Genomic DNA, 23,497 nt, shown 5'->3' on the forward strand with positions numbered 1-23,497 from the left:
TTTTTTTTTTGAAGTATTTAAGGACTATTTTTTTTTTTGGGGGGGGGGGGGGGGGGGAATTTTTAAAAATTTTAGAATTACAATTTGAAAGATTCGTGAAACATATATTATTGATGTGCGTACTGATAAGAATTTTAAAGAATTACGAGACCTTAGTGATCTTACATAGAAGTTGGCAACGACAAAAATAAAATGATGTGTATCCATTAGTTTATATACTTGTGACACTAGAATTAATTCTTCTTGTTGCTATTGTTACAGTAAAAAGAATATTTTTTATCATGAAACTTGTCAATACCCGACTGTACAATCAAACTAGAGATCAATGGTTGAATGACTGTTTAGTTATGTATATTGAAAATGATATATTTAATAAAATTGATAGTAATGTCATTATGTGATATTATCAAAATATAAAAATGCGTTGAGAATAATTAAAGGAATTTATTGATATATTTTTTTAGTATTATGCATGTAACTTCAAAAAATTTTACTATTTTTATTTTTATCCACCCAACTAAAAATTTCTAGCTCCGACACATAGTGATCCTATTGGGTTTGAGAGATTGGGAAAGGAAAAGAATTTTAGTTAGTCATTGAATATGAGCTCAAGCTGTTGCTAAAAATTGAGGATCAAAATGGTCAACAAGATGTTAAAAGAGATTTTTTTTTTTTTTAAAAAAATAAAATTATTATACCCATGACTCCAGTGTACTCGTGCTCCTTTGAGTGACTAATTATCACCGACGACTCGTTGCTTTTGCTGTGATATTATACACAAGATTTTCTTGTTCACATACAACTAACTACTCAACAAAATAATTAAAATGGAGTTAAGAAAAAAAAAGCCCTCCGCCAGTCTCTTTAAGCAATCTATAGTTTGGCTTTATTATTTCACAGCAACTGTCCCTAGCTAGTCCATATTTGTGAATGGATGTTTCCAAAGTCAGGGTCACTTCACCCTATAAAGGAAAGGGTCCCTTTTACCCATCGCCCCAGCTTTCAATTCTGCGCTCAGTCAGGCCTGCCCTGGAGACTTTTTAGGAAGACCCCCGGGGGCATGCTATAAAACACCTTTTGGTGTTCCCACCGGCTTTATTGCACTTGTCTACTTTTTACTTTGAGTCGCTCTACAGGGTCCAACGGACCTACACAGCAACGAAGTGATGGAGACGAGACCGGCGACTGTAGTAAGGCGCGACGGAGAGGCGAGCTGCGGCCATGACAGGCAGGGAAGACACAAAGCGGGGGGAGAATCCATGAGAGGGGGAGGGGGAGAGCAAGACGTGGGGGTAAAATGGTCTTTTTGCCCCCTTTCGGTAAGCCCGTCGATAAACTCGTCGGGTTCTCTAACATTTTTCTTCTACTTTTGCTTATTATTTATTTTTTTTTTACGAAAAACTGTTTTGCAAACAAATTAAATATTAATGATAATTGAATTTGAATTAGCTATTGATCTGTTTATTTGTCATTGTATTAGTTATTTTAATTTTGAATAAATCTTATCTTCAATTAATTGAGGGCAGACTAACCTTTTTATTATGATCCGCAAACTGTTGACAATCCTAAACCCTCAGAAAAATAAATAGAGATAGAATTTCCTTGTATTTTTTTTTTTTATCTTATGCGAAAGAATGAAAAAATAAAGAAAAGAAAATCAGTTGAATAATACAAAAGCAATAATGTGTATCATAAATAATAAATAGCCCCCCACCCCACCCCACCCCCAGTTTAATAGATTTGTTTCCTTCCCAACATATAAAAAATATATAGAAGAATATATATGAGTCACACCTTTCGATTTATTCTCTTGAGGGAGAAATATATTTTGTATGTTTTGAAAATTCCAAAATAAAATGGGAATCAACAATTATATTTGCCTTGTCTATATATATAATAAATACATAGAATGTCTGCTACACCTGTTGGAGGAAGAAGAAGAAGAAGAAGAAGCGGAAGGTGAAAGGCGAAGAGAGAGGAGAGCAAAACAAGAGAAAGAAAATGGGGTTTTTTTGGAGACCGCCCCCACTAAATTAATTATATAATAAATACATATGATATATATAGATATAATGATTATATATATATTTATGTTAAATAATATATTTATTAAATATATATTATCTAATTATAAAATAATCATGAACTGATTGTGGATTTTTAATCAGGTCTGTTCACAATTCTCTAATTAATTCAATTCACGAGTTAATTAGCCAAGCTTTTAAACTCGCTCGCAGGGCTAACTCAAGAGATTGGAGAGCCTTACGCCTTTATTAATTTTGAGCCTTTTAAAAAATAATTTTAAAAAGTAATTTTAATTTTTATAATTATTTTTTCCTTTTTTTAATTATCAATTAAAAGTAAAAGATTTTGCAGAGTAGCTTTCTTTTTGGCGGGGCTAGCTTTGGCTGTTGAAAACTTTTTGGAGGGTCTGTATTTTGGGGTCCTACACATAGGTTGTACTGACCTTCTGGTTGGTTTATAAATTGAGTTTGAAAATTAGATTTAATTTTAATTTATCTATTTTAATAAATAAATTTTTATCAAATTAAACACCAAACTACTCACAATGACTCGATTTAGTTGTGACCTGGGGGTGAGATAAGGTCATTATCTATATTTTATTTAATTATATATTATAATTTATAAGTTTATTAAAATTATATATATCAACATATAAATAGCTATTATTGAGTATTCATTAGCTTACAAATAAAATTATTAAATAAAATATTTTAAAATTTTAAATATAGATTGATAGAAATGTCTCTTATTCATCATCTCCCATTACCATCTCTAGTGCTGAGCTATGCTTACAGAAGCGCGCGACAGCGACAGAGAGAGAGAGAGAGAGAGGAGGGGGGGACCCTTGGCAGCAGATAAAGGATACCACCCGAACCTCCACGGCCAGCTAAAGGGTACCTGAAACTCCACAATTCCATGAAAGTTGACCTGACTTTGCCTTCCCAATCTGCAGCAAAGCAACCCCAATCACCCATTTCCTCTATTAATTTTAATTTTATTTTATTCATACAATACCCCAAATACCATATAAAACAAAACCTATACAACACGAAAAAAAATTAATTTTAATTTTAATATTAAATAAAGAAATAAAAATCATTTATTAACTTATAAGTATAATTATTTTTATGGGGATTGTTTCCATTCCTATCCCTTAGCTAGCCTGGTAAGGGATGGTACGTGCTAGAGGCCGCTCCCCAATCGAAGTGGATCAGAAATCCAAATAAAGTAATGATGTGATGCGTCAAATCACTCAAAATAAAAATATTATTTAACCAGAATTTGTTAAACATTTTATTATAAAAGTAAATATACGATAAATTTTAATTAAATAACATTGTCAGTGATTCAAAATATCACGTCACTTAATTTAGTCTACCACACAATAATTTCTCCCCCACTGACGCACCAGCTGTGGCACACTCTTCAACTGTAAAGATTATTTTTCAGTTTTCTTTTTCTATTTTTTTTTAAGGATAATGTTATTTAAAAATTTAAGTTTGATACTTTAATTTACATTCACATTTTATATTAATATTTTATTTTTTAATGAAAATCATTATAAATATTAAAAATATAAAAACTAGATTATATACTTGTCAAGTTATTAGAGAATTGTAATTGATATATGTAGTTGTTTATTGTTTAATTATATAAAAAATTATGAATGTGTATTTTTTTGTTATTTTAATTTTTTAAAATAATAAAAAAACGTTTTCCTTATATTTTTAAAAATAAAAAAAATTATAAAGAAAACTTAAAATAATAAAAAATTATTTTAAGTGTTTTCATCCAAAACAAATTTTAAACTTAAAATATATTTATTTATTTATATTTTATTATTATAATAAAAAATATTACAAAATTCATTAACTTGAAAATATATATATATTTTTTAATAATATATTAAAATTAAATATTTTTAATTTATCGAATAATCAAATTTATTAAATAAAATATCATTAAAAAATTATTTTTAAAATTTTAAAGAGAACGCGTTTTCTAATTTTTTGTTTTGAGAAATAGTTTTTCAAATTGACAAAGAAAATAAATTTTTAATTTTCTAAAAACAGATTACCAAAACAGAAAATTAGAAATGAATTCAAAATATAAAACTGAAAATAAATTTAAAATTTAAAATTAAAAATTGGAAAATAAAGCGAATGTAACCTAATCAATTTGTTTAGAGAATATTAAATGATATACTAAATTCCAATTTTTCAATTTTCTCACCAATTTTCTCTTGTCGAATGTGATTGAGATGAGATAGGAGGTACAGAGTATAACAAATCAATCTTACTTTCCAAAGCCTAAGTTGAAAATCCATGTGTTTGATTCTGATGGTAGATAAAGTGATGTCAAAAATTTTGTTATTCTATATATTAGTAAAGAGTCACCTTAGTCTCTATTTATTTAAAACACATAGCGGATGTTTGATTTGAAGGTTGGATCCTACTAAAAGAAAATTATTAATAGACAAAATTTGTGAAATATTTTTGTGAGAGATTCAATAACATGAACGTGACTAATGTGTGATAGAAGAATCTAATAAACTAAAGTAGGAGAATTCTGTTCAGGCTTGCCAAATTAGGTAAGCCCCCCTAACTTAGGCTTACTTTATTTCAAACTTGATTAGTGGTTTGAGTGAGAAATTAAGATCTACTATTAAAATGTTATCGCCAAAGATGGTAAAAAACAAGTAGTAAAAAGTGTCAGATTATAAGAATTGACAATAGATGCTATACACAAAGAAGCACATAATTTTGTATAAAGGGATTGAAGTACGTAAAGCACATGATATTTTATAATTTCATGTAAAGAATTATTGTTCACGACTACTACTAAGAGCCTCACCCTAGCTCCTCCACCAATCAAATTCTATTTTATACAATATTTATGCATATACAAATAATGAATTTATTTTATTTTATTTGTAAATGCAATCCAACTATTAAAAAATAAGACGAAAAAAAGAAGAAGAGGAAAAAGAGTTTTTTTTTTTTTTTTTAAATATTTCACCTCAAATAAACAGAGGAAATAACCCTGATTAGGCTTAGGCCCGATTAGGCGATCCACGTGATCCACGCGATCCACGGGATGCGTATAGAGAGCATTCATAGGGGTCCAATCAAATCCACTTAAATCTCATCGCATCGCATCCGCAAGCAAGCGGGCCCCTCTTCGTCATGTCTACAAGACGTGATAAGATAACCCATGTTCCCCCCAGCCCCAGCCTCCAATCTTAGATCCCATTTTCCTTTTATTTCTTTTATTTTTTTACCACATTTTTAGAAATAAGTAATTCATTTGTGACATAAGGAAAAAATGCTGCTGCGGCCGCTTACTAGAAATATCTCATCCCAGCAGCATTTTTATTTTTTATTTTTTATAACCCATTTATTTATGGTTTAAATGAGAGATGAGTTAATTGAATAAACGTAATGCTGATGTCATTGTTAAAGTTTAATAACTGTATTTATCTTTTAGATAAAGTATATTATTATTATTATTATTATATTTTATTACTAATTTTTTTAAAAAATATAAAATATAATAAATATATTTTATCTAAAAATAAAATTCATTACCCACCACCCATAAAAGAATTAAGGGTTTGGTGTATGTATTCAATAAATGCACAAAATAATGTATTAACCATTCAGTTGCCTGCCCAATGCAAAGGTCGAGAATATTTCATTCATTCATTTTGTCATTGCCCAAATCATTTGAAAACCATCAACTCTGAGTTGAGAGGAAAACTATTGGTTTTTCTTGGTTGAGTACGATAACTGGAAATAATTAAGCATTTTAGAGGGGATAAAATGTAATTAATTACCACTGACTTAGACGTGGTCCAATTTACAGAACCTTCTGAATTAAATAAAAAAAAAAAAAAAAAAGGGCCAGCAAGCAAGGGCCCATAAATTTTCTATCATAATACATTTTCCCGCGAAAAGTGCAGCAAGAAAATGAAATATTTGATTGCCAAATAACAAAATATATAATATTCCATGCTAGATAGTAGGTACATTGAATTCGACCAACTGCTGTCTGCTGGCCCATGAACGGTGGGAGTTCTTATTAACATTAATCCAATATTATTGAAGCCCGCGGCTCGGCTCAGTTGAGGGACCCAACTGGGACGCTGCGCAGCGCTACCGTCTCGATGGTCAACCCAGGTCCGAATCCGCACAGAACCCCATACTCGCAGCCCTCGCCGGTGGTGCTTTTCCCGTCCTTGAACGATCGCTTCCTCATCTCGTCGAGCACGAAGAAGACGCACGCGCTCGCCATGTTCCCGTACTCGCTCAGCACGTGCCGGCTCGCCAGCAGCTTCTCCTTCTTCAAGCTCAGCTTCGATTCGACCAAATCCAGCACAGCTCGGCCGCCCGGGTGAGCCACCCAGAACAGGGAGTTCCAGTCGGTGACGCCGTGCGGCTTGAAAGCGTCGATTAGGCATTTCTCGATGTTGTTGGAGATGTGGCCGGGCAGGCTCCTGGCGAGGTAGACGATCAAGCCGGCCTCGCGGGAGTGGATCTCGACGGCCTCGCGGGAGTTTGGGATAGTGTGCTGGTAAGCTCCGACGACTTCGAAAATCGGTGGCTCGGTCGTGGTGTCCGGATCCGCCCCGACGATCAGTGCCGACGCGCCATCGCCGAACAGCGCCTGGCTGACGAGGAGATCGGAATGTGTATGGCAGGTGCCGCCGAAAATGCAGACGGTGAGCTCAGAGCAGACGGCGAGCACCCTCGCCCCGGGGTTGTTCTCGGTGATATCCTTGGCCATGCGCAGGATGGTGCCGCCGCCGGCGCAGGCAGCGTGGCTCATCATAAACCGCTGGACGGAATGGTCCAGGCCTAGCAGCTCCATGAGGCGTAAGTCGGCGCCGGGCATGTCGAGGCCGGAGGTGGTGCCGAAGACCAAATGAGTGATCTTGGAAAGCGGCTGGCCCCACTCTTTGATGGCTTTCAAAGCGGCTTCCTCAGCGAGCTTGGGAATCTCTTCGACCAGGATCTCTTGACGCGTGTCCATGGAGGGCTCCAAACAGGCACACAAGTTGGGCGTCTCCTGAAGCATCTTCTCCGTCAGGAACATGTGTCGTTTTCGAATCATTGTTCTGTCGCCTGCACGTCATACAAATCAATTTACCAAAAATGAACTAATATTTTTCTATTTTCTGGTCCTACCTGCACCTAAACCTCTTTAACAAAAATATACTTCCGCGACCGCGAAAACAATTTGTAATGCCACGCCAGCTTAATTTGAACACAATATATCAATTAATTATTAATTAGAACCAGAAATTAGAACGAGAAACTGCCCGCCCCCCACGCAGCATATGGAGCGGCTGAGTTAGGACGTACAAATGCGTTTCATTTTTTCTTTGAGGTCGGGCATGTGCTCGCTCTTGGTGATGCGAAAGTAGAAGTCAGCATAGTCGGCCTGATAGACGTAGTTAACGGGGTTAGCAGTGCCAATGGCAAGAATCATGGCTCGTCTTTCGTCGGAGGAGAACCCCATGGCTGAGAGAAAGGGTGGTTAGAGAAGAGGTGACAAGCGTCTGAGTGGTCCTTCGTACCGGGTCGTTGAACCTCCGATTGATGGACGCATTGCCAGGCCGCGGGTGGAGCTATTTATAGTACTACTACTAGAAAGGCGAGGGGGGCTGGGAAAATGATGGAGCGTTGGGAAAATAATTTACAAGTGACAGATGAGAATGTTTAGTATTATTTTATTCGGTATATGGTTAATTTATGAACACGAGGATTTCTTTCTTTCTATTATGGAGGTGGTGGAGGAGGAATATTGGATTCCCCAAAGTTTTGGGATGGACCACCGGAACCACGTGAAGTCATGCAGTGTTAAAAATGGGAAAACAGAATCAAAAATGGCCATGGCAATATCTGACAATAAGACTATAATAATGATACAGAAGAGGCAGCAGAAGGCCCAGAGAGCCATCATCGTCTTGGCCGTGACGTCGTGCATCCCCAAGATCCACGTGAAATCAAACCCTTGTAATATTTTATTATATTTTATTTTGATGCTAATCTTGGCAACTTTCTCTCTCTCTCTCTCTCTCTCTGCGCCTCGGGCTTCGCTTTTCTATTTATATTGATGTTCACAAAACCTCGCTTTTGGAAAATATGAATGACTTTAGTTTGACGAGCTCATAATCCATCCTCACCTAACAAGACTAGCTAGCTATTGGATGCTGATGAGGATGATTTCATGGCATTGTCGGTCGCGTAAAGCTAATCTAGTGCTATTATGATTAAGTGTGAATCAATACAGTGTTTTGATGAGCTGACTCAAATGAGAGGACGGTAGAAATCAAGAAGATGAGTTGTACTAAATTTTTTTGGATAATATATTATATTATATTATATATTGATCTTTGAACTTACAAAAGTAATAATATTGCTTCCAAGATAATGATTTACTAATCTCAATATTTGTTATAAGCATTTTTTTTTTTTTCATCATTTCTCATGGGCTAAATTTAGTTTAATGGGCCAGCTCAATCGCTTGAAACCCAGAAGGCGTCTTGCTAAAGAAAGTTCATACACCATCGAAATTCAAAACTCATAAAACGAGTATCTTGCGAGCTTTTGGAAAAGCCCCCTAGTGAGTTCTCAGCGATCGACTAACGAGCTCCCGGCAAAGTTCTCAGTTCGTTGGATCATCCATATCGCTGGCCTAAAACTTCCAGCTTGTATAAGTGGCAAAACTGCTGAGAAGTCAGGGGTAGGGTCTATTTACTTTACCTGCAACAACCCATACTCCTCGTAATGAGGATCCCACTCCCGATTTTGTGTAGATGATAAGGGCTGTTTATCCTCCAAAATGTCATCTTTATATTTCTATATGTTATCCAAATTGTAAAGGCCCCTCATTATAAATAGGAGTCAGAGATATCATGAGGGGCACGGGAAGAATAATCAAACACCACCATTATGAAAGAATAATCAAAGTGCGGTCGTGGAGTAGGCATCGTTCTGGTCGAATCACGTGAAAATGGCTTGTATTGACTCGTATCTGGGATCTTTATTTTCTTCTTCTTGGCACTTTGGACTTACTCACTGCAGCCCAAAAATGAATTACGATTGGCTGAAATTGAACGTCGATATTTTGGTGCTAGAGGAAGAGGCCGCTCTGATCAATAGCCATGGCAAGAGGAAGGAATACTCGAAGTTCCGAGGCGGCGGTCAACCCACCAGAAAACCACCGCAATCGACCGCAAGATTTTCCACCAAATGGAGGGCTCGTTGCTTCGACAACAGATATCCCTTTACCACCGCCAGCCGGAGACGCCACTGGCATATCACCACTATTCCCTGTTCAACCCACGAACCAAATCGTCGAGACATGGGGGATCCGGGACTGGCAGTAATGCCAGGAGGCGTTAGAGAATACAGTGATGCAACTCGTTGACACGGTCAGAATTCTAGCCCAAGCTCAAGCGCGAGCTGCCCTAGATCCACTGGTTTCACCTCGTAGGGTCCGCCAACCACGAGAAGAAAGACCCCTGCCTGCAGAAGAGAATATCGGGAATAACTATTCATTCCCAAATGACCACTCCCAGTCTAGGAAAGAAGTAGGCGATCGCAGGCCTGGCAATCATTAGGCCTGAACTCAACTTTGGAGAAGCTATATCAAAGAGTTCGCCAGTTAGAAAAACGACAAGGAGTCCGTAGTCAGAATAATGGTCGTGGGGACAAGACTCCGTTCACCAGAGAGGTTGAACTCGAACCCCTCCCCTGGAGATTTAAAGTCCCAAGCATGCCATAGTACAATGGGGACAGCGACCCCTATGATTACCTAGATGCGTACAATGTACAAATAAATTTGCAGACAACCAGCTCGCTGGTTAAATGCCGCGTCTTTCTGGTAATCTTGAGTGATATTCCCCGAGTTTGGTTCAGGAGACTTCCGTTTCGCAGCATCAGTAGTGGGGAGGAATGTCAACAGAGATTCCTCAATCAGTACAGGGCCCTGAGGAGGCAGCTCGTACCACCGTGTCACCTCGCCAGACTATTTCAAAAAGCTAACGAGCCCTTGAGGGATTATATTGCCAAATTCAGATGCGAGGTGAGCAACATCGAGAATCCCTCCGATAAAAGTATCCTGACTGCAATTTCAACCGACCTTCGAAAAGATGGGAAGCTTTATGAGAGCATTTACATGACCCCAGTTAAAGATCTGGGGGAATTCTATAAATGAGCTTCCAAGGAGATCCAATGGGAAGATGCGTTTGGGTCAAAGAAACCCATCGGGCAGAAAGAATAAGCTGGGGGTTCCAACCAAAATAAGAGAAGGAATAACGGAGACGCCGGAAGGGAAGCTCGGGGGGAGCGCTCAAACAATGAAGTCTTCAAGCGAGCTCACAAGGTAAAGAGAGATGAGCGACCTCCGCGGTTGCGGCGCTTTGACAGCTACTGTGTCATATCTGACCCCCAAGAAAGGATCTTCGCCATGGAAAGGAACAAAGAGGAGTTTGGGAAGCCCAACCCGTTGAGAACTCCCAACAAATTCAGAAATAAGGAAAAATTCTGCGAATATCACAACGAGGCGGGTCACAACACCTCCGAATGTTGGGCCCTAAGGGACACCATTGAGGATCTGATAAGAAGAAGTTATTTGAAAGATTGAGTGGTGCGACCAACCAATCAATCAAGCCAACCATCAGCATAGCAACTGGCCCCCTCTGATGATGAACGCTTATCGGCTGTGCGAACTATCTACATGATTCATGGTGGACCTCACCTCGCGGGATCTTCCCAGAAATCTCGCTATAGATACGCATGAAGCTAATCATGTTTTGCTGGCAAAATCGAACGAGCAATCGGTTCCTGCGAAGCGAGTTAGGGGATTGATTGTTGGGATTAAAAGGAATAATAATAAATAAATAAATAAATATAATAATAAAAGCAGTTATAAAGTGGGAAAGAGATGGAGATGAGACGATGGAAGACATGATTTGGTAGTGATGATGCGGAGCCGATCACCTTCTTTTGTCTCGAACCAAGTACCTGCAAAAAAAGAGGGGGGACTTGCTCCCCGTGATCCCTCCGACGCTCAAGTCAGTTCATAGGGTTTTCGAGGAGTATAATAGTCATGGAAGATAATAAAAGAAGAGTTCCTTAGGAATCAGCCCGACCCCCATACCTATAGAGACTGTGCTCTATTTATAGATGTCCGTTAACCTTTCCCTTAAGAGATAAGATATATTTCAAAAAGAGAGGTTAATCACTTTTCCATGGGAAGAAAATATAATATTCCCTAATAGAGATAATTCTTGGGATATTTAGAGATATTATTGGTTGACTGAATATTCCTCTTTATCTCTTACCAGTTCAAAATCATAATAAAGATTATAAGGATAAGTGGAGCTCCTAAGACTTGACACGTGGCGATCGCATATTGGCCTTTACTGGCACACATGACTCCAAGTTAATGGTAATCTTCTAAGGATAGTACAGTAAAATTGCCTCTCTATAAATATTCCCTCATCAGGTAGCCATGTGAAGCATCCCCATTGCCACCCACGTTAACGTCGTCGCCTTTGGTATGGCCTGTTGTTTTCCCCACCTCCTTGTTTTTCTGCCCATGAATTCGTATTCATTGCGCAATTCATATGCAGAAAATATCAAAACAGAAAAGATTATGATACCAGGTGGTAAAAGGATGTGTTGTACAACATAAATAGATAATAATTGTGTTAAATATATTTTATATTATACAAAATATATATCCATATTTCTGATTATTATAGAAGTTCTTTAAAGTACTCAAATTTAAATTTTTTTAATTTATATTAATATATTGAGAAAATTATTATACAATAATAATATATAATATTGCTGCCGTTTTATTCTGTTGACTTCGTCGTGGACAAACAAAATAACGAGGGAGTGTTGTGGGGTCCCATAATAGATGTGAGACCCACACCCACTCCAAGTTCCGTCGGCCAAGAGTACTAATTTGAATGCTTTTGTATTGATATTTCTACTCACTAAAGACTAGAAATTGAGTGATTGATTGATGACGAGAGAGCTGGCTGGTGTCCGGCCTGCCTTGACGGAGATGGTATGGTGGGAGCTAGCTAGGGAGGACGGAGAAACAAATAATTTAAAATTTGAAGGACGATGGATGCAATAGTTACATTAAGCCCCATTTCATTGATCATATTTTCATGAAAAATAGTAATTTTTTTATATAAATTTTAGTTTTGGTGATGTTGATTAGCTATATTTTTTTAGATAATTTCAATTTTCACTTTTACTCACATGATGCTCAATTCTCATTTTTACTGAAAAATCAATTCTTAGGGAGGTTTGAAAAGGAAATTCCAGAGATAAAAAAAAAAAAGAAAAAAAACGAAAGCACGAATGTGAAAAAAAAAAAAGGAAGCGCGATCATTGATCGTGAGGCGAAAGGGTAGCGTGGTCGACGATCACAAGAAAGAGAGAAATGACGGTCGATGATGGCAGCCACGACCAGTGAAAATTGGTCATTGACAATTATAGCGACCATTGATGATGGGCAACAAACATGGTAGTGGCGGTAATGGGCACTGCAACTAGCGCTGGCGACGATGGGGGGAGGCAGGGAGAAGAATTGGGTTTGGGATGGAGGGGATAGAGAGATGGGTAGCGAAACTTATAGCGAAAGCTTGGAAAATAAGTTGGTCATTCCATGGCGGCACCTCCTTGGAGTAAAAAATCTGGTCGATGGACGCCTCATCAACTTTATTTCCTTCCTCTGGTGCCTTCTTATTCTCCAAGTCCTGATGGGAGAAGGCGGCGATGCTTTCTCCAGCGATGGCGGCGATGAGAGAAGGTAGGTTCTCCAGGTCTCGTGCTGCTGGATCTCTCCATTCTTCAGCGATGGTGGCGATGGGGGAGGCAGGGCGGAGAACTAGATTTGAGAGACAGGGGGAGAGAGAGAGAAAGATGAGAAAAGGCAAAAAGGAGACGGGGGTGGGTTTGGGTGAAAATTGCATAGAAAATAAAATTGCAATCAAACATTTTAATTAAAAATTTTCATATAAATAAATTTTAAGCAATTAATTGCCTACAACTTATTTTCTTTCTATACAAATTCCATGAATGTATCCTAAGTAATAAGGGACTAAGATACAAACTGAATATTTTATTTTTGGGCAACGTAATTTTAATATATATTATTTTTAATTTTAAATAATGGAATTTTAGTAATACTTGTTTTTTTAAAAAAAAAATTAAATTTTTTTATTAATTAATAATAATATATATTATTTTTTTGAGATATATATATATATTTAATGAACTCATAAAATTATTCTAAAATTAAAAATAAAGTACACGTTGTAAGCCTTGTTTTTAAAGATAATAAGTAGCGTTTAACCATTGTTATATTATGTGACCGGAAGCTACCCCATTGTAATTAAATTAAGTGAGTCGGTAGGAGTAATTATATATTATATCTAATTACCCGATCGAGTTAATTAAGTTCTACTTCTTCTAGCTAGCTACTTGCATGCGTTCAACTTCAAACACTAATTAATTAATTATAAGATTAATTGCTGGCAACTTTATTAATTGTTAGTTAGAACTGTTTGGTTGTTGTTGTTGTTGTTGCGTTATGGCCTATCCCATGAACTAGTAGTCATTGGCACCCACATTGCCAAGTCAATTGATTCTTGCTTTAATGCTTGCTGCAGGAATGCGACTAGGGAGGGAAGGAGGTCAAGTGGGAACAAACAACAATATCATGTAATAATTTAAAAATAGTGTGCGAGCGAAATGATTAATATATTGAAGTGACAAACAGTACTGTTTTACTTTTATTATTATGTGAGTTAATAATTAATGTCTTCTCACATCACCAACTTGGCTTGTCTCTCTCTGTCTACGGATCGCTTCCTCCTCCCCTCCTGTGGTGGGGTACGTGGTCTATTGTACATGTGTGGAGGTCTCAAATCAATTATGAGAGTAAGTGAAACACGTGGGTTGCATATAAGTTAAAAATATATACTGGCCTGGCTTTCTATTAAATATTAAATAATAATAATATTATTTCGTCTTTGCTAAATGTTGTCAAAGAAATTCACCAAAATAACATACATTCTCTCTCTCTCTCTCTCTCTCTCTCACAGACACAGAGAGAGAGAGAGAGAGATTATTTTAATAAATTTTAGTAAAACATAAAAATTTGATCATAATAGTTAATGTAACCTAATTCAAAAAATATAATAACTTATTAAAATGACCCCCTTTTACTTTGTCAAGGGGCAGTGGGCAGTGGCCAGTTGGATTTGGGCCAGCATAGGCCTCCAATCAACGGGTGGCCACCCAATTCTAACCGGTAGGGAATGGTTTGAAATTTGCACGAATTGTTGTCCCAACACTCTTTTTTATTTTTGATGCACGCTGTGACAAGCCACGTGCATGAAATCCCATTTAATAATTATTAGCTTTCATTGTGATAGCTTTGTCACGTACTAAAAATTAGAATAAAAAAATAAAAATTTAGATAGTATTTTCTTCATATATTAATTTTTAATTTTTAATTTATTTTTAATTTTATATTTTGAATATCTGTTTTGAGATTTTTAAAAATGCATTCTTTTTGTCATTTTGAAAAAAATTATTTCTTAAAATAAAAAACTAGAAAACACATTTATTTTGAAATTTTGAAAAAAATTATTTTATAATATTTTATTTAAGAAATTTGATTATTAAATAATAAAATTAACTATTTTTAATATAATATTTTATATTAAATATTAATATACATAATATGTGTAATATACTTAATAATATACTATATCCAATATATATTTTTAATTATAATATATATACTACATTTTTAAAATTTTAAATAAATATAGAATTTTATTTTCTAAATTTAAGAATAAATTTTTCTTTTTTTTTCCTTTTCTTTTTTTATTCTCTCTAGTGCCTACTTCTTCTCCATCGCTGGCGACAACCGTCGACTGAAGATTCACATGATTAGAACCTACCATTAAAAATGCCAAGTTAAGAGGATTAACATATACAAAAATGAGCCAGATTTAACGATTAGATTTTCATAAATCTAATTTTTAATTTTCAGCCAAAGCTCAAAAATGCAATTAGTTGCCACTGTGGTCGGTGGTTTCATGGTTGTCGACTTACATTTGGATGTTGCTTGGCCGATCGGTGGTCATCAAGCCATCATCATCTACTTGCTTTGCCATGGTCGTCATTTGGATGTTGTTTGGCCATTGGTATCATCAAGCTATCATTGCCGGCTTCATGTGGTTAGTTGGCGATAGAGGATGAAGGAGAAAAGAAAGGAGTCGACGACGGTGGTGGCGGGCGAGGTCAACGACAACGAGAAAAGAAGAGAAGGGAAAGAAGAGAGGAGAGAGAGAGAGACGATGGTTGATGGGTTCTGCGAGATTTGGGGTGGGGGTGGTTTTTTCGAGTTTTGTGTTTTCAATTTGTTTTGGTGTTTTTTTTATAATTTTTTTAAAATATATTTTTAAAAATAACAAAATAAATACGTTTTGAGTATTTTGAAAAACTAAAAATTAAAATATGAGTCGAAAAGAGTAAAGCATCAGGGGCTTAGTCTCCGGTGAAAGAGAATGGACAGTCAAAACTAATAACATGTTTATGTTCTTTAAAATTATAAATTATATGCTGAACTACTTCACAGATCAAGTCGCTGCCATATATAGTTCTCGCTCATAAAAAGTAAGTATTGATCTTGTAATTAACTTTACATGTTATTGATTAAACTGATTAATTGCGAATTGAATCACATTGATATAGAATTAGATCAATTTACAAATTAAATGCCACGTGACTCAGCTTTTTAATTAATCAGATGATTGATATGAGTTCATAACGCTAGCATGCTGCAAGCACATGTTTTTGTATGCAAAGGATCAGGCGAATCAAAAATGGATTATTTTATATTGCCCGACGTGTTTACAGATAAACTTATCGAATGAGATCAAAAAAATCCAAATGTCCTCGCCTTCCTCATCTCTCCCTTCTCTCATAGTTGCATGACTGTCGACCGTCGCGTCTCGCCGCCTTGTTGATCGTCGTTGCATCCAGCGACGATCAACGAGGCGACGATGCTTGCTACGAGGCAAGGCGTGGTGGTCGGTGGTCGCGCGACTATAAAAAAAGTGATAGATGAGGTAGGCGAGGGCTAAGCGAGCGGCCATGAGAGAAGAGAGGCGAGGGTTGGACTGTGCAGTGATATTCTTTGCACATTTATATTTTGGGTGAAAATATTTTAAATTTTTTTGACTTTATTCTATAAATCCCTCCACGAGACTTTCTACCTCTGTAGTAAAATTTATGAAAAAAAAAGATATTTGAGCTAGAAGACACGTGACGAATCTATGATGTATCTTCACGGGGTGCCACGCCCCGCCAAATTATTTCCACTGGGCCCATTGCTTGCTTTATTAATCAGACGAAGGAGAAGTAACATGTTCCCATATATCCATGTCAAGAGAGTGGATCTTCACTTCTTCTTTCTCGTGATCGGATGGATGACTTGCAGTAGGCCACTCCGCCCTCTTTTGCAGGTCTCATAGCCCGATCTCACGATTTTCGACAGAAAAGCACTCCCTTTGTTCCACAGAAAATATTTGTCCCTACGTTTCAGTCCTGCAACTTCGATTAGACTTTCTCGAACATGACTTCAGTTAAAGGAGGGAAATTTTAGTCGACCATACCATATATACCCGTGCAATTAATTAATGTCCCATAATAATTAGTTTGTCTGCTATATAAGGCAGATTGGTTTTTCTGTTTTGTTTGTTTCAGTGTTAATTACTTAGTCGTAATTGTTTTTCTCTAACAGCTTAGAGTAAGGAGAAACAATCATTTTTCATTTTGCTTCCCAGCTCTTGTTTCTCTTCTTCCATTACTCCTTTTGTACATGGTATCAAACCAGTTTCTAAATCTCTATGAGTTCTCTTCCATTTTCACCATTAAGGCTTCAGCCGAAAAAACCTGAACTAGAATAGAAAAATCAATCTATGTAAGAGACTTAACTAATTCCACAATACCCGTGCTCAATTAATGTCTCATCTCTATGGTGAGCATTTCGTCGATTCGATTTTTAAATTGATTGAATTTTAAAAAATCAAACAAATTGAACATTACTTACTAATTAAATCGAATCGACCAAAGTTTTTTGTTGATTGAACAGACCAAATCGACCAAAGAAAACTTTAGTTTTAGTGGGCTAACCAAATAAAAAGAAATTTAAAGATAAAGAGAAATCAAAGAGAGAATAAAAGACAAAGAGAAAAAGAGAGGTAAGAGGAGAAGAGGAGTGTCTGGTTGCTTGCTTTGCATGAGGAAGGAGGGGCAAAGAGAAGGGTGGAGATTATCAAAAAGTCAACTACCAAGAACCAAAAGTATAGAGTCGGGGGTTAATTATCGAAGATTCAAAGAGATTGGAAAGTCAATTGTCGAGAGCTAAGTTGGAGGATCGGAGATGACAAATTAGAGATTAAAGTGCTCAAAGACAATGAAGAAACAATGAAAGGGGAAAGACTCGAAAACGATGAAGAGCATGTTTGAGATCCGGAGTAACAAGAGAGAATGGTGTGTTGTATAGATAAAAAAATACATTATATAATTTTTATATGTGTAATATATTTTTTGTGTTGTATAAAAGAATTTACAACTTTGGGATTGACATTATTAAAGGGTATACATAATTTCTTATAATTAACAAGTGTGTGAAATATTAAGAAAACTACTATATGATATATTCAAACACACTCATGCAAGTTGTCATGGAGAGAGTGTCTTAAATGAAACAAGCATTTAGTAAAATTCAGCCATGCATGATATATTATTGTAATTTTTGTATGAAATTGTACTAAAATTAAATAATGTTGTAAACAATTGTAATGGAATTTTCATGTTCAGTTATAAAAATAAAATTAGTCATGAATATTGAAGAGATGGAGCATCAATAAATGGATGTGCTAGATTTGAAAATTTTATTTAGTTAGTTCCTGCATTTATTAGGAGGATTTAGTAAATTTTAAAATTTATTAATCAACATTTAATATTTTGTAAACGAATCAAAATTGACACCTTCCTTAACTTGATTTACAAACCTAATGGATAGCCCAATCACGTGGCACGTGAGTTGTGTACATTAATTTGAATGGGTTATGCTTATGGCAAAATGGACGGTGCCAGCGTAATTATTGGATTTGTAAATTTGGTGTTGTATCAAACATTAAAGATTAATTATTAAAAACTAACCAATTCTGAAAATTTAATGGTTTTTCAAACTTTTTTCAATATATAAATATTATATATGCGGATGTCAGTGAATGGCTAAAAGATGGACAAAAAGATGGCACAATATCAAATACTATATCAATCTTTACGGACAGCTTATGTGACATCATATCGGCATCGGAGTATTCCATTTGTCTCATGGGATGAAGGGAGGCGGCTGTTGGATTTGAGTTCCAGCCAGCCTACCTACGTACTCGGTTAAATTGGGTCACGAGCAGATCAAATTTTGGAAACCTTACTCATATTACTCTCTATATATTTTGAGAGTCGACCGGAGCTCGAAATCGATGGGCGGAGAAGGTGGTGACAGGTGACTGGCTGGCGTTGGTTAGGGCTTCGGTGGTTAGTTTTGATTCATGTGTATTTAATTAGCCTGCGACTTTGGGTTTAATTTTTGGATTCTTTTGGTCGTTTGTATTTGTTTTGTTTTGGGCTTAGAATTCATCTTTCGGAGTGATGGGTTAGGCTTTCTATTAATTCTTTTTCATCAAACAAATTAAACAAGTTAGCTTGCATAATAAATCTCATATATAAAAGCTGAATTGAATTCTCAGACTCATGGCATGGCCACTTGATATAAACATAACGAAGATCCCTCTCCCTTTTAAATAAATTACTAATTAAGCAGGCCCTTTATGGAAGCCACAAGTGCTCATTGAGCAACCTTAGGCTTATTGCCTACTGTCTCACGCAATGAATAAAATACTACAAGTACATTTTACTTGTCCAAACATAAATAATAACATATAAGCATGCGTCCAACAATCAAGCAACCAGCTTTAGTCGAGGGATTCTATGGCGATACTGCGCAGCGCAACTGTTTCTATTGTCAATCCAGGTCCAAATCCACACAGCACACCATATTCGCATCCTTCACCGGTGGTAGCCTTTTTTTCCTTGATCGACCGCTTTCTCATCTCATCTAGAACGAAAAACACACAAGCACTTGCCATATTTCCATATTCACTCAGCACATGACGACTAGCTAACAACTTTTCCTCGTCCAAGTTGAGCTTTGATTCAATCAGGTCCAAAACAGCTCGACCACCTGGATGGGCAACCCAAAAAAGTGAGTTCCAATCACTAACTCCGTGCGGAGTGAAAGCATCGACCAAGCATTTCTCAATATTGTTGGATACGTGGCCAGGCAAGGTCCTGGCCAGGTAAACAATGAGCCCAGCTTCACGGGAGTGGATTTCGACTGCTTCTCGAGAGTTTGGAATTGTGTGTTGATAAGCTCCCACAACTTCAAAAATTGGAGTTTCGGTGGATCTGTCAGGGTTTGAACCAACGATCAACGCTGATGACCCATCGCCAAATAGTGCCTGGCTAACAAGCAAATCGGAATGGGTATGGCAGGTGCCACTAAAAATACAAACTGTGAGTTCAGAGCATACAGCAAGAACTCTTGCACCAGGGTTATTCTCAGCAATATCTTTGGCTAGTCGGAGAATGCAACCACCACCAGCACAAGCTTGGTGGCCGAGCATGAATCGTTGGACGGAATGGTCGAGACCAAGGAGCTCCACAAGCCGCAGATCAGCACCAGGCATATCAAGACCAGAGGTTGTGCCAAAGACCACATGAGTAATCTTAGAGAGTGGTTGTCCCCAGTCTTCGATTGCCTTGAGAGCTGCTTCTTTGGCCAGCTTTGGAATTTCCTCCACTAATATCTCTTGACGGGTGTCCATAGACGGAGCCAAACAGGCACAGAGATTGGGCATCCCTTCAAGCATCTCCTCGGTGAGATACATGTGACGCTTTTTGATGCAGGTCTTCTCACAAATGCGCTTCATCTTCTCTTTGAGATCGGGCATGTGTTCGCCCTTGGTGACCCTGAAGTAGAAATCAGGGTAGTCGGCCTGGTACACATAGTTCTCCGGATTGGCGGTGCCAATGCCGAGGATCATGGCGCTGTCTGTGCGGTTATGGCGCTCGGCTATTTGCTCCATCACTGCTAGCTAGCTTTATTGCTGTAATGAAATTAGATGAAAAATGGAAGGAGACTAAGATGAATTTTGCAGTGAGGGATGAGAGAGTTGAATGGCTTTCGATACTATTTATACAAGGCATTTTGGACTTGGCCGTCACGTGGGATATTATTATAATCCCATGTTGCATTATTTAAACATATACAAAATCAAACTATTAATTTAAAGATCCACTGTACATCTTTGAATGCGTGCGTGCCATCCTCAAACTGTTATTATTATTATTTGGTTTTTTCTAAGGAAGGAACCCAGCAAAAGCGCAAAAGCAATTTAAAACTCAACTCCACCACCTAAAACCTCATAGTTTTCATCACCAAATAGTAAATTTATTGTTTTTCAGTATGCATGTTTGACCCCTTAAGCTTACTTGATACATGAGTGCCCAGAAATTTATGAAGAGTCTTTTATTTGAGTGAAAAACTAACTAACTAGTAGACAAGGGAGTTCACAAAATTAACTCCCAATCCAAACTCTGCGCACAAGCATTCCACTAATTAAGTCCTATTATATATTATTTTGCATCATGACTTTGCTTTGACATCACATAATTATACGTTTTAATCTATACTCGACTTGTAGCTTAAGAGCTGATATGGTGAATCTCAATATTACTTCTCAACTGATTTAATTTTATTTTTTACTTACCAAAAAATAAACTAAAAATAGTCTAAAAACTAATATATATATATAATAAATACACATTATATCTACTTATTAAAACTTATCTATTATCCTTAACATAATAATTAGTATTAATCTGATCCATTATAATTAGATATTTGCACTAGCTAGATCTGAAAAAAGAAAAAGTTGGGGTGATCCTGAAATAGAGCAAGAGCAGGAGCACTTAAATATTAATTAGTTTATTCTCAAGAGTGGGGGTGCATGACTGCGTAATCCACCAACCACGTGAAACCATATTAAGATAATAAATAATTTCCGATGGCCACAGGCTGCACTAACTAGATATGTGAAGCCTTAGCCCGCATTGTTCTCGTGCATATATAGAAGAAATAGTGGCACCACTCAAATAACAAATTAAGCATCTTAATTAGAAAATAAATTATCTCCCTAAATCATGCTTATGTTGAGAGTATCTCCTGCATGAATTAATGTAAATATTGTAAATTATCAATACGCAGACAATATTAACATCTCCGTATAAATTAAAATTTAATAAATAATTGTTTAGAAAATCTTATAAGAAACAAATACAACGATTTTTTTTTTTATTCCAAATATTTTTATATTATATTAAATGATTACATATATAATCGATCTCTATATATGATTTGCAAATCAAATGTGTCATATATAGTTCATAATAAAAAGAAAAAAGCCCTTTGAAAAGTCGCCTCTTTAACAATTGACTTAAATATTAAGAAATTGAGTGCTTGGTCCGACTCCGACTTAGCTTAATGGGGTTGTTGGTTCACATAATATGATATTTTAAACTAATTAAGGGAGCGGCTTTGAGCGATCAAGTCGGCAGTTGGCGAGAATTGGTAAGAGTCTGATAAAGTCAAAACTCGTAAATTCAGTCAGTCAGCTATGGTTGGTAGGAGGAAGGAACACAACTTAGATATATAATTAAAAGTAGATGTTATTTTATGTGAGTGGAACCTGCAATTATATATTGTATTAATTAAAATGTTAACGAATTCAAATGCAAATTGAATTGGCAGCTGCTGGGTGGGTAAGCTAGCTAGCGTTGAGCTGGGGGGGGGGGGGGGGGGGGGGGTAATCGGATTTTGTCAGGTACTAGTCGACTATTGACTATGGAAACAAAAGTGAAAAGAAAAGTTCAAATGTGCATAAAATAACAACCCAATTAAATTAAATTACTCCCCCCCCAAAGTTGGTAGTACGTAGTTATATATAAGGAAGAGTTTTGTAGCTAATGATTTCAGCCTCCCTCCTCCATTGAACTAGCTAGCCAGTAGTCATTGGCAGCAGACGGCCAAGGTCACCTATTTGTCCTAATTGGGTGTGAGAAGAAGCCACCCCGCCTATTTTATTAGATTTTTTTTTTGTATAATATTATTAATTATTTTAGGGTAATGCTAATCATTGCTCTCAAGACAATAGTTAAATTTTAATAAAAATACTTTATTTTTAGATAATATGTATTTCTTTAGTTCTGAAATCATTTAGTTAGTCAATGATAAATGTATCATATTTTATAATATTGTATCAACTAATAAAATTATTTTAAAATTAAAAATAATACATTTTATCTAAAAACAAAATGTATTTATTGAAACTTATAAAGAAAATGGTTAATATTACCCATTGTTTTAAAGATATTAATTAAGGCGTAATAAATATATATTATTTTTGAACAAGAGACATTTATTGCATCTTAATTTTAAATTCAAAATGATTGTATTAGTTTATAAAATGTTTTAAAAGATTATTTATTTATCACCTACTAATAATAGAAGTGTTATTCACTGAAATGACAGAGGCATGTACATGCGAATCCACTAAATTATTAATTTTTATTGTGATGGCATGGTCCCGTTGATAAAAAAATATAAAAGAAATCTTTTTCGATTTTAGAGTCTGATAAAGTACGCCGCATGCGCACCAAAAAATGGGATACGCGCAGCGATCCGTATCTCATAGCTGCCCCCCACCCCCAAATAATTTTTAAATAAAATATTATTTATATAAATAATTAAATTATCAAAAAAAATAAAAAATTATCGAATACCAAAAACATTTTCACATAATTTATTACTATCATCTCTAAATAAAACCTCAAATTTCATATCATGATGACGCCTGATTCAACTTAATGAAACAAGTTCTATCAAATTTCATCAAGCATCCTCGATTCGGCTAAGCTTGATCAAGTTTTTTGGCTTCATCATGTTTGGGTTTCTCCCGTACACGATTCCTTAATGAAATTTGGTTGAATTTTATCATTAAGTGAAATTTGATTCAGTCTACGAATTTGGCATTCTGTCGATACATATATCAATGTTACGTAATTCAGATTTATAATGTTGAAATCTCGATTTTATTATGATTATCATTAGTTATTATTTGATGTATAATTTACGTAATTTAATTTTAAGATAAGCCAAGCTAATCGTTTCAATTGCAACACGGTGCTGAACTGAAGTAAATAGGCCAAGCAGTTGTAATTTTTGCTAA

At 36.0% G+C, this 23,497-nt stretch overlaps 2 protein-coding genes across 2 annotated transcripts; both read right to left on the bottom strand.

The window, feature by feature from the left end:
• Nucleotides 1-5,981: 5,981 nt before the first annotated feature.
• LOC127809444 (chalcone synthase-like) lies at nt 5,982-7,652 on the bottom strand. The gene is made up of 2 exons (XM_052348236.1): nt 7,389-7,652; nt 5,982-7,148 (listed from the first exon to the last, which is right to left on the bottom strand). Exons 1-2 carry the CDS (start codon nt 7,543-7,545, stop codon nt 6,145-6,147), a joined length of 1,161 nt encoding a protein of 386 aa, XP_052204196.1. The 5' UTR covers nt 7,546-7,652; the 3' UTR covers nt 5,982-6,144.
• An 11,202-nt stretch (nt 7,653-18,854) lies between these two features.
• On the bottom strand, nt 18,855-20,373 carry LOC127814043 (chalcone synthase 3-like). The gene has a single exon (XM_052355268.1). The coding sequence runs from the start codon at nt 20,294-20,296 to the stop codon at nt 19,124-19,126; it is 1,173 nt and encodes a 390-aa protein (XP_052211228.1). The 5' UTR covers nt 20,297-20,373; the 3' UTR covers nt 18,855-19,123.
• Nucleotides 20,374-23,497: the final 3,124 nt, after the last annotated feature.

The sequence above is a fragment of the Diospyros lotus genome, chromosome 1 (assembly GCF_014633365.1).
Source record: "Diospyros lotus cultivar Yz01 chromosome 1, ASM1463336v1, whole genome shotgun sequence".
Classification (NCBI taxonomy): Eukaryota; Viridiplantae; Streptophyta; class Magnoliopsida; order Ericales; family Ebenaceae; genus Diospyros; species Diospyros lotus.